Source organism: Cebidichthys violaceus, unplaced genomic scaffold (assembly GCF_023349555.1).
Source record: "Cebidichthys violaceus isolate CVI_PGR_0920_01 unplaced genomic scaffold, fCebVio1.0.p SCAF_10, whole genome shotgun sequence".
NCBI lineage: Eukaryota > Metazoa > Chordata > Actinopteri > Perciformes > Stichaeidae > Cebidichthys > Cebidichthys violaceus.
This window is the reverse complement of record NW_027176263.1, coordinates 6,014,188-6,028,254: the sequence shown is the minus strand read 5'-3', so window position 1 is coordinate 6,028,254 and position 14,067 is coordinate 6,014,188. Positions and strand designations below refer to the sequence as shown.

The 14,067-nt window shown below is 41.6% G+C and overlaps 1 protein-coding gene across 1 annotated transcript in view; it reads left to right on the top strand.

The window, feature by feature from the left end:
- The first annotated feature begins 1,880 nt into the window (after positions 1–1,880).
- crtac1b (cartilage acidic protein 1b) overlaps positions 1,881–14,067 on the top strand; it is a 17,665-nt gene continuing 5,478 nt past the window's right edge. Inside the window, exons 1-7 of the mRNA XM_068722442.1 lie at positions 1,881–2,065; positions 4,014–4,210; positions 4,573–4,709; positions 6,922–7,078; positions 9,189–9,323; positions 9,450–9,592; positions 13,083–13,219. Of these exons, the coding sequence (XP_068578543.1) occupies positions 1,881–2,065; positions 4,014–4,210; positions 4,573–4,709; positions 6,922–7,078; positions 9,189–9,323; positions 9,450–9,592; positions 13,083–13,219 (1,091 nt within the window). The remainder of the gene's footprint in view (positions 2,066–4,013; positions 4,211–4,572; positions 4,710–6,921; positions 7,079–9,188; positions 9,324–9,449; positions 9,593–13,082; positions 13,220–14,067) is intronic.

Genomic DNA, 14,067 nt, shown 5'->3' with positions numbered 1-14,067 from the left:
AAAATATCATAATCACATTATAATTCTGTACTCTCAGTGTGAGCAGCTACCGTCTGACAATACAGAGCTCAGTGCTGCAAATTGAATCATTTTAAGAGCTCCTTTGTGCCTGTATCAGTTGGAATTTTAAACAGAAGCCTATAAGTGGAGGGTACATATGCTGTACTGGGGGTTCAAAAACTACACACAGACTGATGCATCAGGATCTATCTACCTACCAACCATGGGAATAAAGCCCTGGCATACTTTATCCTTATTAGTATGGACATTAAATTTCAGCTGCCCACATGTGACTATAGAGTAGTTGTTTGCTCATCTAATTATTCATCTTAAAAGGATTGTCAACCAACAAATAAAGAGCGAACCCTTTTCCACCACACTTTTTCTTTTTACTTTTCAAGTTTCCTTTTCCTTCTCTTTTAATTTATAGCCTGCAGGCCCTATCTAACATGGAGTATAGGAGACAGTCTGTAAAGCTGCATTCTATAGTTGGGAACTGCCCAGCCCATTTGTCATTACATCCTGCTCTAATGGGGAGAAACTGCCTCATCCTGAGCTCCCAGTGTTGTTAATTAACCCTTGTTGCTAACAGCCACAGTCTACACATCGCTACCAGCTCTCCAGCCAGCGTTATCACTGCGCCGCCTGCCAGCAGAGCTAGCATTAGCCCGGACCATATTTCTGCAGGTGTCAGCGGAGGTGCTTCCTCTCCCGGCCGACGTGCTTTTGAGAGTATTACTCAAACGGCAATGCGGTTTTATCTTAAATTGAATTGTTGAGGGAGATGTTAAAGAGCCATACATCACCTGGACACATAGAAGAAAATGGGAAATTTGCAGCAGCAGAAATGGGAACGGCTCAATGGCATTACAGATGGAACGAGCACTATGACGAGGGCTGCGCACATAAATCCACTGGCAGAGCAAATCAAGTAGTCAGCTTGTAAATGCCATTAAGTGTGTGTGTGTGTGTGTGTGTGTGTGTGCGTGTGTGTGAAGTTTTGCAGCGCTGTTGGTGATGAGTGTTTTATTTTAGCCTTAATGAGGTGACCTTTCTCTTTCCTTTATCCCCTTTTTCTCTTCTCTCTTTTCAGTTTAAGCATCAGAAAGCTCACCTCTACCTGCCTGCACTTCACAAGTCGATTGGATCAATTCCTCCATGTCCACCTTTTATCTACTGGCCACTAAAAGGACACTTATACATCACACACTCCTTTCATCCAAAAAAAGCCTGCCCAGTTTAGACTTGGTCCCCGTCTCTGAGGAAACAGCATCTCAGTTCTGTTATATCCCATCATTGGTTTCCTCTGTGTTCACTTGGCCTCTGGCTAATGCCCTGCTCCATGTATGGATTTTCTGTCCTGTAATTTTTCAGCCGTCTGCCTGTGATGGGTTGTTCAGATCTAAGTCTGCAGAACGCTGCTGATTGTGGTGGTATATCTTCATCTTTATGTCTGAGTATTGGAGGATGCTGTGCCAACTATCCGCTGATGTTTGCCTCACGATGGATTTGGAGAATTAGCAACAAGAGCATGTGTTGCAGTTTGCAAGTGTATGACTTACAGCTTCTCAGATTCTCATTTGCCTCGACAGCCAGAATAACAGTGTGCTGTAGTTCAGTCGAAGAGTAATGTGTGTAATGGGAATTGTGATGATTTTACGTGTGTGTGTGTGTGTGTGTGTGTGTGTGTGTGTGTGTGTTTTCTACAGATGAACAGCAGCAGCATTGTTCTAATTTTTTAATTCAGACCTATTATTGCTGCACTTTTGCTCTTTGGAAAATGCATTTGAGAGGTTTTTGAAGCAGCAAAATAGACAAAGGGCAGTAGCCCTCCTCAAATTCATCTGTTAAAAACAGTGTGTTTTTTCCTTAAGGTGAGGATGTTGTTGTGGCTGGTTATGTTCCTGCCTGCCATCTCCTCGGCTCAGCGATCAGAGCCCATGTTCTCAGCTATAACCAAGACCGTCCTTCCTCCCGACTATGACAACAACCCCACCCAGCTCAACTACGGCGTGGCCGTCACCGATGTGGACGGGGACGGAGACCTGGAGATGTTTGTAGCTGGGTGAGAAAGGGGGAAGCAGGTTGTGCAAAGCAGCCTTTTAATATTCTTCATTGAAGCTTAGTGAATCCTAAATCCCTGATATCACAAGCACAATACTTTTTTTCTTACACGCAATTAGAGCAATTAATTAAGTGATGATTGATATCTAACTCTAAATCAGAGGCTGAAACAAAAGTGCATTGTCATTTTCCGAGCTAAAGGTTGAAGACAAAGGCAAAAGACTAAAAGACAAGAGATGGTAGTGTGCCCGAGGCTCACTCAGCTGATGAAAATTGATGTGATTGGATAGAGCGCCATTGATGGGAACAGTTTGGCAAGCCTGCCTCTATCCAGTGAAGCGGCAATGAATTTCCCAATGCTTAACAGAATATAGATGGACCAAAATGACCCTGTTTAATAAATGTCATTCAGCTCAGACACCCTATTCAGCAGCTATCCTGGACAGGAGGGCATCACTAAACCTCATAGAGGATGTCATTTCATTGGGGTTAGAAGAATCATAGGGTAGAGTGTTTCAGTTTATGTTAATCTTACACTCTTTATTATACAGATGAAGGAGGGACAAGCCACGTGAAGTCACTGTGGTCCCACTTTTGTTTGACTATTCACTCAGAACAGAGAAGAGTGTTTAAAGTGTTGATAGATCCGATTTTTGTTCATTGTGGCCTCTTTTATTGTCACTCTTATTGTCAAACAGATTATGTCAAACATACATCCTTGGCAGTCTAGCCTCAAACACTTTCATCCAGGGGATCGGCGTTCGTGTCCCGTTTGAAATGAATAGTAATTAGTCATTTTTACTGACGATGTTATGTGACATGATGCTATTTCACTGACTCGCATTAAGTTGCATTTATTTTCAACCCTAACCATGTTCTTTTTTCAAACCTTAATCAAGTAGTTTTGTCGCCTAAATCTAACTGTGACAGTTTTACAACCTTTACCACATGATACAACATTAACCATGTGGGAACCTTTTGCATCAAGATACTATGCAAAAGGCTTCCCCTTGCATCACAATGACCCTGGTGCAGTCGAAGGATGATTGATTTAATTGGTACCCTAAAGAAAATTAGCTATGCCAATTATAAAAATGTAATTTGATACAGAATGTTTTGAATTTTAGTAATAGCAAACTACTTCAAAGAGTGGCGTTGCACTCCTACTAGAGATGTACCGATCGCTCGGTGTTTACGTTGACACACACCGGCGCAGACCGTAATGTCAGCAACACACACACAAATACACAGACGAAACATTCAGTGTGAAAGTCAGCGAAAAAAGCCCGCAATTTGTCCAAAATAAGTATGAGTATTTGGTGAAGGTAAATTATAACACTACCATGATGTGTTCAAATGTAATCTTGTAAAATTGAGTATTTAGCAAGAAACTTGAATAAATACACTTGTTTGAAGGTTATTTTTTCACTGCAACATAAAATAGATATTACAGAGGGAGTTATGATCTGTTGACCTTTGTAACACTAGCTCTAAGCAGCTTATAATTTATAAGTAAAACTATTAATTCCAAGAATTTCATTAAATAAAATACAATAATTTCTATCCTAATCATCTGAATTATAACCAAGTAAAAGGATAACATTTAGAGTTTTGATGGTTCACAGTGACTTTGGGACAATTTAAATTGTTGTTTGAGACTTGCTGTCAATTATAGTTCCCATAATGCAACTCTACTGAGTTACATTACATGCTGACAGTTTGTTTGGCGATTGTTAGTAGTGGCTAGTGTAGCCTCAAGCCAGAGGCCATCAGGCTACGGATCTTCATCTACAAATTTAAAAAAACATAAACATTGTTTTCATGATTTTTAGGCAACATTAGTCACTACTAGTGATTTGTAGATCAAAATTCCACTCCATGATTTAGTTTTCAAAATTCCTCTTATGTAATGCAAATGTGACAGCTGTGCTATTGGTGCCTGTTGACAGCTACAACGGCCCAAACCTGGTGCTGAAATACAACAAGCAGCAGAAAAGGCTTGTCAACATCGCTGTTGACAACCGAAGCTCCCCGTTCTACGCCCTGAGAGACCGCCAAGGCAACGCCATCGGAGTGACAGCGTGTGACATCGACGGAGACGGTCGGGAGGAGATTTATGTCCTTAACACCAACAACGCCTTCTCTGGTACAGTCCATGCTTTCACACACACTGGGACGTTTTCACAAAAGTAATGCATGTGTGCCCACACTCTCACAAGTGTCGTGCCTCTTTTCTTGTACGGTGACAAAGCAGGAGAATCAGTATGCAGATATTAAGCTTATCTTCATCAGATAACAGATACGCTTTGTGCTGCTATTAATCAATCGGAGAGCTACAGAGTGCACACTGTCAAAACTACAACACCTCACCTAAAAATGATAGAGGTCACTTTCAGCCCCAACAACCTCTTGTGTTTCCAATCACCCAAGGTTCTTGTATTAGATAACACCTCTTTACTCTCTCAACAATCTTTGCCTCTCCTGAACTATGCGTCTCTCTGCATCAAGGTCGGGCAACATACTCTGACAAGCTGTTTAAGTTCCGTAATGGACGCTTTGAAGATCTGCTGAACGATGACATTAACGAACACAGAGATGTGGCCAACCGAATGGCTGGGCGCTCAGTGGCCTGTGTGGACAGAAAGGTATTACACACACACATACACACACACACAAACAAACACACAAGAAAAGTAGAGTGCATGCAGATCCACACCACACACACACACACACACACAAACTCCCCAGAGTGTCTTCTGCGTACATGCATGGTTGCTTCTGTTTGTTTACCAGTGATAACTCATGCCCTGCCTACGCCGCCCTTCTCTGCATGTGCTATGACAGTTCATTTGGGGGAATGGTGTGCCATTTTCTCTCTTCTGTCCATCGCACCAGTGTAATTACAGAAGCCAGGGCTCGTTTGTTTTATAGAACATCGTACGAGGGGTGGAGTGATGACTGCACACTACTGCTTTCTGCCCGTAGCATTTTCTCTCAGTCTCTTTTCTGTTGTTTTCTTCCCTCTTTTACTCCCTTTTTACTCTCTCTGACTGACACACTCAGTCTTTGTCTCTTATCTCACACACGCGCATACAGTTCTCACTTCCAATCAGGGGATTGGATAAAGAAAGTGATAGTGGGAAGAGGACAGTAGGGATTACAATAGATCTTTTTTTTTTAACCAGAGTCCCATCTCACTGAACATGAATAGGTTGTGCAGCTGCCAGACTGATTGGAAAGATATTTGCTTTTAATGGCATAACGCTTTTAGAGGAAGCCAAACCCCTGATGTGTGTTCTTCCATGCAGACTAACGGAAGAGAGAATACATGTTCCTATTGCTGAGCAAGTATTATTACAACAGATTTGGAACGACGACAGAGGGTTGCATAGGCCAAAACCGGAGCATGTTGTATAATAGGCTAGGTAGCTAATGTGTTTGCTCTTGCTTACTCATAAATAATGTGTTATCGTTCAGAAAAAAGAGGGATAATTGGTCATCCAACTGTTTCATCCCTCCCAGTCTCCTTGAAAGTGACGTCCCAGCATAAGTCTTATACAAAGTGATGAATGTGACATTTTGAGGGGACTCACTTTGAACTGATTGATCAGTTCACTTTGCGCTGGCAGGCAAGAGCGAGATTCGGATAATAAGTGGATTTTAAAAAGCCAGATTAATTGAAATGAGCTCGATAAGAAGCACCTTTCAAAACAAAAAATGGAAATGCTATATTAGAGGTAATAGCTCATTCAGGCTTCTCAGCGATAGCTGTAAAGACTTATGTAAAGGGCACGCAGTCTCATATCCCTGCCCCTGCATGCACTTTGCAGGCATGCATGTCACACTATTCACAATGCCAATTCCGGTGACAGAAATTAGCCTTGGGTGAAGACTTATTGAAAAATCGTTGACTTTTAAGTTTGTTAAGTAACTGCCAGTGGCCTTCGGGTCTTTTGTTGTAGTTCATTCTCATGTGTGTGTGTGTGTGTGCTCCCACCTCAGCAGGCCATAATGTGACGCTTCATGACATTTACATCAACTAGACTCATTTACTTTTCTTGTCTTGTAAAAATACAGTACAGCTATCAGTGAAATGGTGTGTATATATGTGTGTGTTTGCATATGTGCATGTGTTTGTATTGATTGAAATATGTTAGGCCTGGTGGGAAAGCTCATTGGAATCCAGTGTGTAGTCTATTAGTGTGGTTCCGTCTGTGAGTTTGTGTCTGCAGGGACTCTGACTGATAATGGAGTGTGAAATTAATCTCCAAAGGGAGGCAGAGGAAGTAGGGAGTAGAGAGAGAGACTGAGAGAGAGGGTGTAAAAGGTAGGAAACATGGTAAAGGGAGATAAAGGGGAAAGAAAAGGGTTGATTGAGAGAAGGTGAAACTGTGCATAATATTCACAAAAATAGCCCCAAAAAAATAGATGTTCGAATAACATATGTAATCATGTTTTAGTTTACTTAGAGCTACTGTGCTCAATTTTGTATTTGGCTATAATTGAATTTTCCATTTTATCAAACAACGATTTGAAAGAAGTGCAACAAATTATTATTGCAGTTTTGAATGAAAGAATATCTTCATGGCCAGATTTACATATTCAGGAACCAACATCTTGAGAGCCACAGAAAAGGAAGTGGAAGGGAAGGGGGGGGTCACAAAAAGATTGGGATGATGTTTGAAATGAATGACTAGCACTTATACAGGTTACTGTATGGCGTGTGCATATGGCGTGTGCACATAGCACACGCTATGGAAGCATGTGCAGATGTGTTCAGAACGGAGAGCTGCAGGTATGTTCAAATTCTGGAATTTTTCAAATCTAAATGTAAACCCTTTTGTTTTTTTCCTCCAGGGTACAGGCCGGTATGCCATCTACATAGCCAACTATGCCAGTGGCAACGTGGGTCCTCATGCTCTTATTGAAATGGATGAGGCAGCCAGTGATCTTTCACAGGGCGTCATTGCCCTCTCCAATGTGGCAGAGCAGGCTGGAGTCAATAAGTTCACTGGTAGGTATGCTGAAATTACTGTGTGTGTGTGTGTGTGTGTGTGTGTGTGTGTGTGTGTGTGTGTGTGTGTGTGTGTGTGACGTAGACCTTCATCCAGCACTACTGGACTGTCAGTCTGATTTACACAGACATCTGTAGTGGATTCTAAGAGCATGTGCTTGCTGTACCCATGGAGTCTGAAATATAGGACTTCAGTACAGTGAGGGTGCTGGAGGGGTGCCAGGTGAGGAAAAAAAGAAAGAAGCAAGAGATGAAAGAGAACAAGATGACTGTAAGCGTGAGAAAAGAAAGAGAGAGAGAAAAAGAGAAAAGTGTTAGTGGGCTCTTTTGGCCCTGTCAGCTGTTTACTCCAGCCAAAGTCACACAGAAGCGAAGGCGAAGGGCGACACACACATACATCAGCCCAGCTCAACGGCCCAGAGATGGCATCCATCACAGTCTGCTGTGGTTACCCCAGACTTTTAAAGGTGTGGATACAACTACGTACTTCACTACAACACAGCTCAGTCAGTTTGAAAGTGTTTCTGCAGAGGTTAAAGGTTTTTAATGTTGACAGGAAGTGGCTGATTGTTGTTTAAAAGATTGGTCAAAGAATCCCTCCTGACCCTCCTACTGATTGGTTTGAGTCGCCAGTAAAATCACTGGTGAGAAACATCCTTCCCTGTCGGACATTTCTAGTTGACAATTCACCCAAAAAGCCAAATCCATTTTAGCAAGTTCACATAATCCTCTCTTTAAGGAAGATACAGGTGTCTAAAAATGAAATGTAACAGTTTAATTTATTCCATTTGCACACATACCATAAACTGCCTCTCACACCCACCGAAACCTAGCATCTTTTATTTTATATCGACCATTTGTTGTATTTTTATTGTTTGCATTGTCACTAAACTTAAGCTGTTGTTTAAGCTGCAAAAGCTCTTGTTTTTGTGAGAAAATAAAAAATCTGAATTGCCATTTAATGGTTTTGAAGCTGAATTGATGACCTTGAAATAGATTGTTTTTACTTCACAAGTAGCACTGAAATTCATCACCGCACCTCTGCTCAGTTGGATCAACATTTCACTTAACCCTGTGATGGATACCTGTTTTGGTATCGAAGAGGAGAACAATAAATGCCAAAATGAATGATTTCACTGTGATTTGTGTCTTTGATAATAGCGCTGCCGCCGTGATACTTTATTGTGACCACTGAAAAGTCCTTGACGCTGATGTCCAAGTAAATTTTGGAAATGGGAGACGACTTTGTATTTGAGCATAACAGAATCAATCTTCTTCATCAATGGATCTTTTTACATTCAAGATGTCATCTAAGCCACCAGAGGGGCAGGGTGAGACGGCCCAGAATTGCTGTGAATGATGTACGGTGGATGGCTTTGTCATCAAACCGCCGTTAATCAGAGCAAAGGGACAGGCAGCGAAGTTGCATATCTAATGGTTACATATCTCTGGAGGGACATTAGTGGTTTATGGCCATAGGGGGCAAGTGATATTTGTCTGGGCTGATGGAGCGGGCCAGTAAATCAGTAGCGAGTCCTCACTCACAGCACTGACTCTGCATACTGGAAGGGCAATCAAAGCCCTTTCAACTCCATAATTAGACTCCACTGGTCTCAGATGAGACACTTTAGGGAGACACTTCACTTTATAGAATGTCATTGGAAAATCCTGGAGCGATATTGAGAGTGTAGAACAGTCACAAAGATCTTTTCATAAGAAAATTGCTGTTAGCTTTTGGTTAACACAAAAGATTCTCAGCATGTGTTGCGTCTTTGCATTATTTTTATTTGTTTGCGCCTGAGCCTAGATGTGTTTATCTGTGTGTGTGTGTGTGTGTGTGTGTGTGTGTGTGTGTGTGTGTGTGTGTGCAGCCTATCAGAGTCAGTGTCTGTGTCAGCAGAGACCTGCCATGCTTAGAGGAAATGGTCTGGAAAGACAGTAATGATCTCTCGCTGTTCACTTTTGTCGTGGCGCTGGTCTCTCTCCCTCTGTTCACTCCGTTGTTTCACCAATCCTACCTCAATTTTACTAAAACAGTCCATTCACACTCTTTTTAACTGACTCATTTTCTCTTACTGTTGAGCCTTGTCTCTCTGTTCCGTTTGTGCAGGAGGGCGAGGTGTCGTGGTGGGGCCCATTGTCAGTCAAACCCTGTCCGATGTGTTTTGCGACAACGAGTACGGTCCCAACTTCCTGTTCAGGAACAACGGAGATGGAACTTTCACTGATGTGGCGCAGCTGGCTGGTAAGAGGAACATGTACAGTTTAACAGATCATAGCCTTTGAACAGTTAATCACAGACACATCCTGCAAAAACAGAACACAAGGTAGGCTTTATTGTTTGATAGAGTGTATTACCATATACCTGTAGGCGTGGAGGATCCAATGCAGCATGGCAGAGGGGTTGCTCTGGCAGACTTCAACCGTGACGGCAAGACAGATATCGTCTATGGGAACTGGAATGGACCTCATCGCCTGTATATGCAGCTGAATAACCGCAAACAGAAGTTCAAGGTGGGTACAGTCAATCCTGGGTATTTAACAACTGCTAATGCACAAAACGCCAATAGTTTAACAAAAACGTCTTAAATCAATAGGCTTTAAGGTCTCAGTATGCTTTCAACAAACACGGCTGGTTGTATATATCTGTTCCAAATGTTCACATAAAAGGTAAGGTGATAAGGCTGCCGGCAAAACAACAATGAAAAGGGATAAGGTCAGACAATTTCAGTTACACACACAAAACAGTGACAGAAGTAGTTATATGAATTGTGAACAAGAGGGGCTTTAGAGAAAAGTTGAAACTGTAATAACTCTCACACCTTCACACCAGGGCAGTAGCTGCGTAGATTGGGCATGATTGTCTGACTGTTGGTTTTTGAAAAGTTTAAAATTCTTCAGATGCACCCCCCCCCCCCCCCCCCCCCCACCCTAGATTCAGACATCACCAGACAAACTGACAAGCACGTTGTTTGAAGCATATTGAGGCCTTTATTACCAGTTGACCCAAATGACCAAATGTACATGTTGTCACAAACCTGAAAACTGTTCACAGGTCGGTCTGTGGATAATCAAGAGTAACCAGCACTCATTTAGAGTCTACAGTCTTTGTATCGAGTGATTCCCCTCTCAGGATATCAGGCAGAGGCATTTCAGAGTGAGGTTGTGGTTCTCTCTCTTCTTCTCTGTCCAGAATCAATGTCTAATCAACAAGCAGCACAAAGACGGCAAGCCTCACCTATTAACTCTAAGAATCACGAGAGTTATCAATGCTAACGGACGGCTTGTGAATTAGCATGAGTCGGTGCTGGCTCACTTTGGGATTGAGTGGGATTTAAAGAGGGATGGACGGTGATTTACTCAATAAACTAAACTATAGACAACTCCTGTGAGACAGCCAGCAGCGTGCATGTGTTTGTGTAGTACGGTTAATAGCGTCTCTGCTGCGTGTAAATCTGCGGAGGTTTTGTGCTCAGTGATTTATCTGTCAGCAGCTGCGACTGCATCTTTTCCCAAAGAGATAAACGCCACACGAGACATCTTTATAGGGGTCAAATAAGGGGTTAATGTGTGATGCTTAGCCCAGAGACAATTCCATCAGTGTGACACACACACACACACACACACACACACACACACACACACACACACACACACACACACACACAAAGACAATGCACTCTAATATACACACAAACACACAAAAGACAAATTGAATTATCTAGCCGATGTTTTCTTTTTTTTTAAACCAAGATTGTTAAATCACAAATCCACAACACATTTAAGACCCCTTCCCCCCACACAAGCTGACACTCCTACCAGCCGTGTTGACCTTTGGCATGTATAATGAAGCTGTTGTATCACTCCAGTAAACCGCTAATTAAATTGGGCTGAAACAGCAGCTTGCCTGGGCAGTAGAACGTGCAGATTAGGCCTGTTTGTGCTTTAATTAAAATCTATTGCCGAGGTTTTCCTTGCAGTAGGTTTAACACACATAAAAATGCACACTCACACATACAGTAAATAGTAAGTATTTAAAGAGATTTTTCCAAATTATCAAACAGTAATAAAGTACTGTATTATATGTGCATGCTTTCAAATAAACACATTTAAAATATAATTTATTAATTTAATATTAAAGAAAATATTATTGGAAGAAATTTTATTTTTTTTCTGAAACCATCTCGCCTCTTTAAATTCTTTAAATCTTAGGTGTCTGTGCTTCATATTTGTTTGGTGAGAGTCCCTTTCTCTTTCCTTATGGAACATCTATTCATCCACCCTGTAATAAAGTAAATGTAGAACTGGCCCTCCCTTGTGGCCCTCAGTTGGCCATCCCCTCTCCTTCACCTGAGAAGCAGAAGGTCACTGTGAGCCCTCCCTAGCCCCGGCTTTATGAGCCTTATAATTAAAACAGGGAGTAAATACTGGAGGGAGTGAAGGGCTGCTCTATAACTCTTCCCCGACTTATCACCGTGTCACTGAAGCGGAGAGATATCCGTTACTTTCTTGTTCAAAAACTACTCTGCTGAGGAGACTTTTTCGGAGCAGCAGTCTTTCTGATGCCAAAGGATGTAAAAAAAAAAAAAAAAAAAGTCCTTTGTTTTTATCTTTAGACTTTATCAGCCAGTGTAACTTACGGTGAGTGAGTGAGCAGATGACAGATCGACGTCTAACTCAAGGACTGGACCCTGATTATTGATGGACATGTTGTGGAGATTGAACTTGTGACCTTCCTGTTATGGAACAGTCTCTCTAGTCACCAATGCTGTGCTCACACTACGGGCGACAAGTCATTTTCAATGGAAGCCGGTGACATGAAGCTGCAAGCTGACACCCGACACGTGACGGGCGCGACGTGCTACAAAATAAAGTTGAGCTGATCTCAACTTTTCTTTAGCGCTCCAATGACGCAGTGAAGCGTCAACCAATCATATGATTTTGTTTTACCCAGTTCCATTCCATCTAAAGCAATGGCTTTAGCTTGTTCCCAGTGCAACATAACTACATCAACAAGTGCTTGATCAACATTTCAACAGTAACTTGCAACAATGTAGCTGGCCACGCTAGGCGGATTTTGTTGCTTTTGTTGCTCATAGTGTGGACACAACACTCAGCTAGCATCACATATAGGATGCAAGCTGTAATAACAACAGGTTCCAGTGATAATCCTCTGATACGTGAGAGTCTCTGTGATGGTCTGAAGCTTCGTGCTGACGTGGAACCGTGATAGGAAATTTTGGGATCTTTTAAACTCTGTGTAGGTTTCTCCTCACGGCAAACATCTCCATAGTTTGAAAACGTTAGATGTGCAAAGACGACCGAAAACAGACTACAAAGAACCCTCGCGAAGGGACGCAAAGGGTCTGTAGGAGTGACGTCACTTTGGCCTTGTGGACACTTGTGACACTCGTGGATGCAGCAAGCATAAATCACACTTATACCCTGCGTTGCACTTTGTCTATAAACCTCATTTTCCCCAGCAAAGAAATAAATACTAAAATATAATTTTAGAATATGCTGTCATCAGCATATAGACTAAGAAAAAGGACATTTACTGTATCTTTATTAAAGCGTTGGATTATTACGAAATAACCCTAAACCTTTCTCTAACCCCAAAGCGATAATAATAAATATTTAATTTACGACAACATTCATTCAAAAAGGGGAAAAAAACCCAGAGAAACCAACTGAATAATATGAGAGAAACCAATAGGTTTAGGTGTGAAGTAAATGTCCTTATGCACAAATATGTGAAGAGCATTGCAATGAAGAAACATTTTGATGATTCATACATCTGCAGGACAGGTCAAGTCTGATTACAATTTGGTTGTTGAAAAGGCATTTCAAGAATTAATAAAAAAACTAAATGCATGTGTTTGGCTTCTGTAAATGCATGTGTGTGTGTGTGTGTGTGTGTGTGTGTGTGTGTGTGTGTGTGTGTGTGTGTGTGTGTGTGTGTGTGTGTTTCACTGATGTACCATGCGTTTTCTTTCTTTCTCAGGACATTGCATCCCAGAAGTTTTCTATGCCGTCCCCGGTTCGCACCGTCATGGCTGCTGACTTCGACAATGACAACGAGATGGAGGTCTTCTTCAATAACATCGCCTACAGGGGTCCCTCCGCCAACAGGCTCTTTAGGTTCTCACACAGAAATAACACAATACACATACATATATAGATACACACGTTATACAAGTATGATACTTAGGTTTAGTAGCTTGTTGCTCATGAGGTAAATGGACTACTCTTGTGTCTTTATTTCATATTCTAAAACATGTCTTGGAAGCTGAGAAGAATTTAAAATTCCCAGCCAAGGATATTTATCTAGTCTGGCATCCCGCCTCCTCCTCCACACATGAATGAATCTTTCATTAAGACAGTTTTAGGTCTCTTTTTGGATCACGGTTTGGCTTCCTCTCTAGATAATATTAATGAACTCAGCCTTCAAAATGCAATACAGTATATGAGATATGAATTGTAAGGTCTTAATAGTATTATAAACCCATCCTGTCTGAATAAAAATCTGATCTGGCATATTTTTCTGAACAAGATACGGAAGCAATGATGAAAGTTGCCATGATTCATACTGAATATCAATAATCAGTGTAAGCCCCAGAGGTTTCCTGGATCAGGTCACTGGTGGAGAATTTGTCTACGATGATGTCCGACAGGGGTCACTGCTCCGCAGCCTGTGGCTCTATAGTGTGAAGATGAATCAGCTAATATAACTCTGCTCCTTGGCACTGAAAAGCTCAAATTATTGTGCCCAAGCTACAATACAACTAATCAATATTTAGCTGGGCTGAAGGGTTTAACAGGCAGGATCAGCACATTATTGCACTGTGAAATTAAATTATAACTTGAGGAAACTTGGATATAGAAATGCTTTGTCACTAAAGGTAAAGGCACTAAAGTCAATGTGCATGAATTCTTCCAACTCATGTCTATCTGAAGGAACTTAAATCAAGGGCGTAATTAAAAACAAA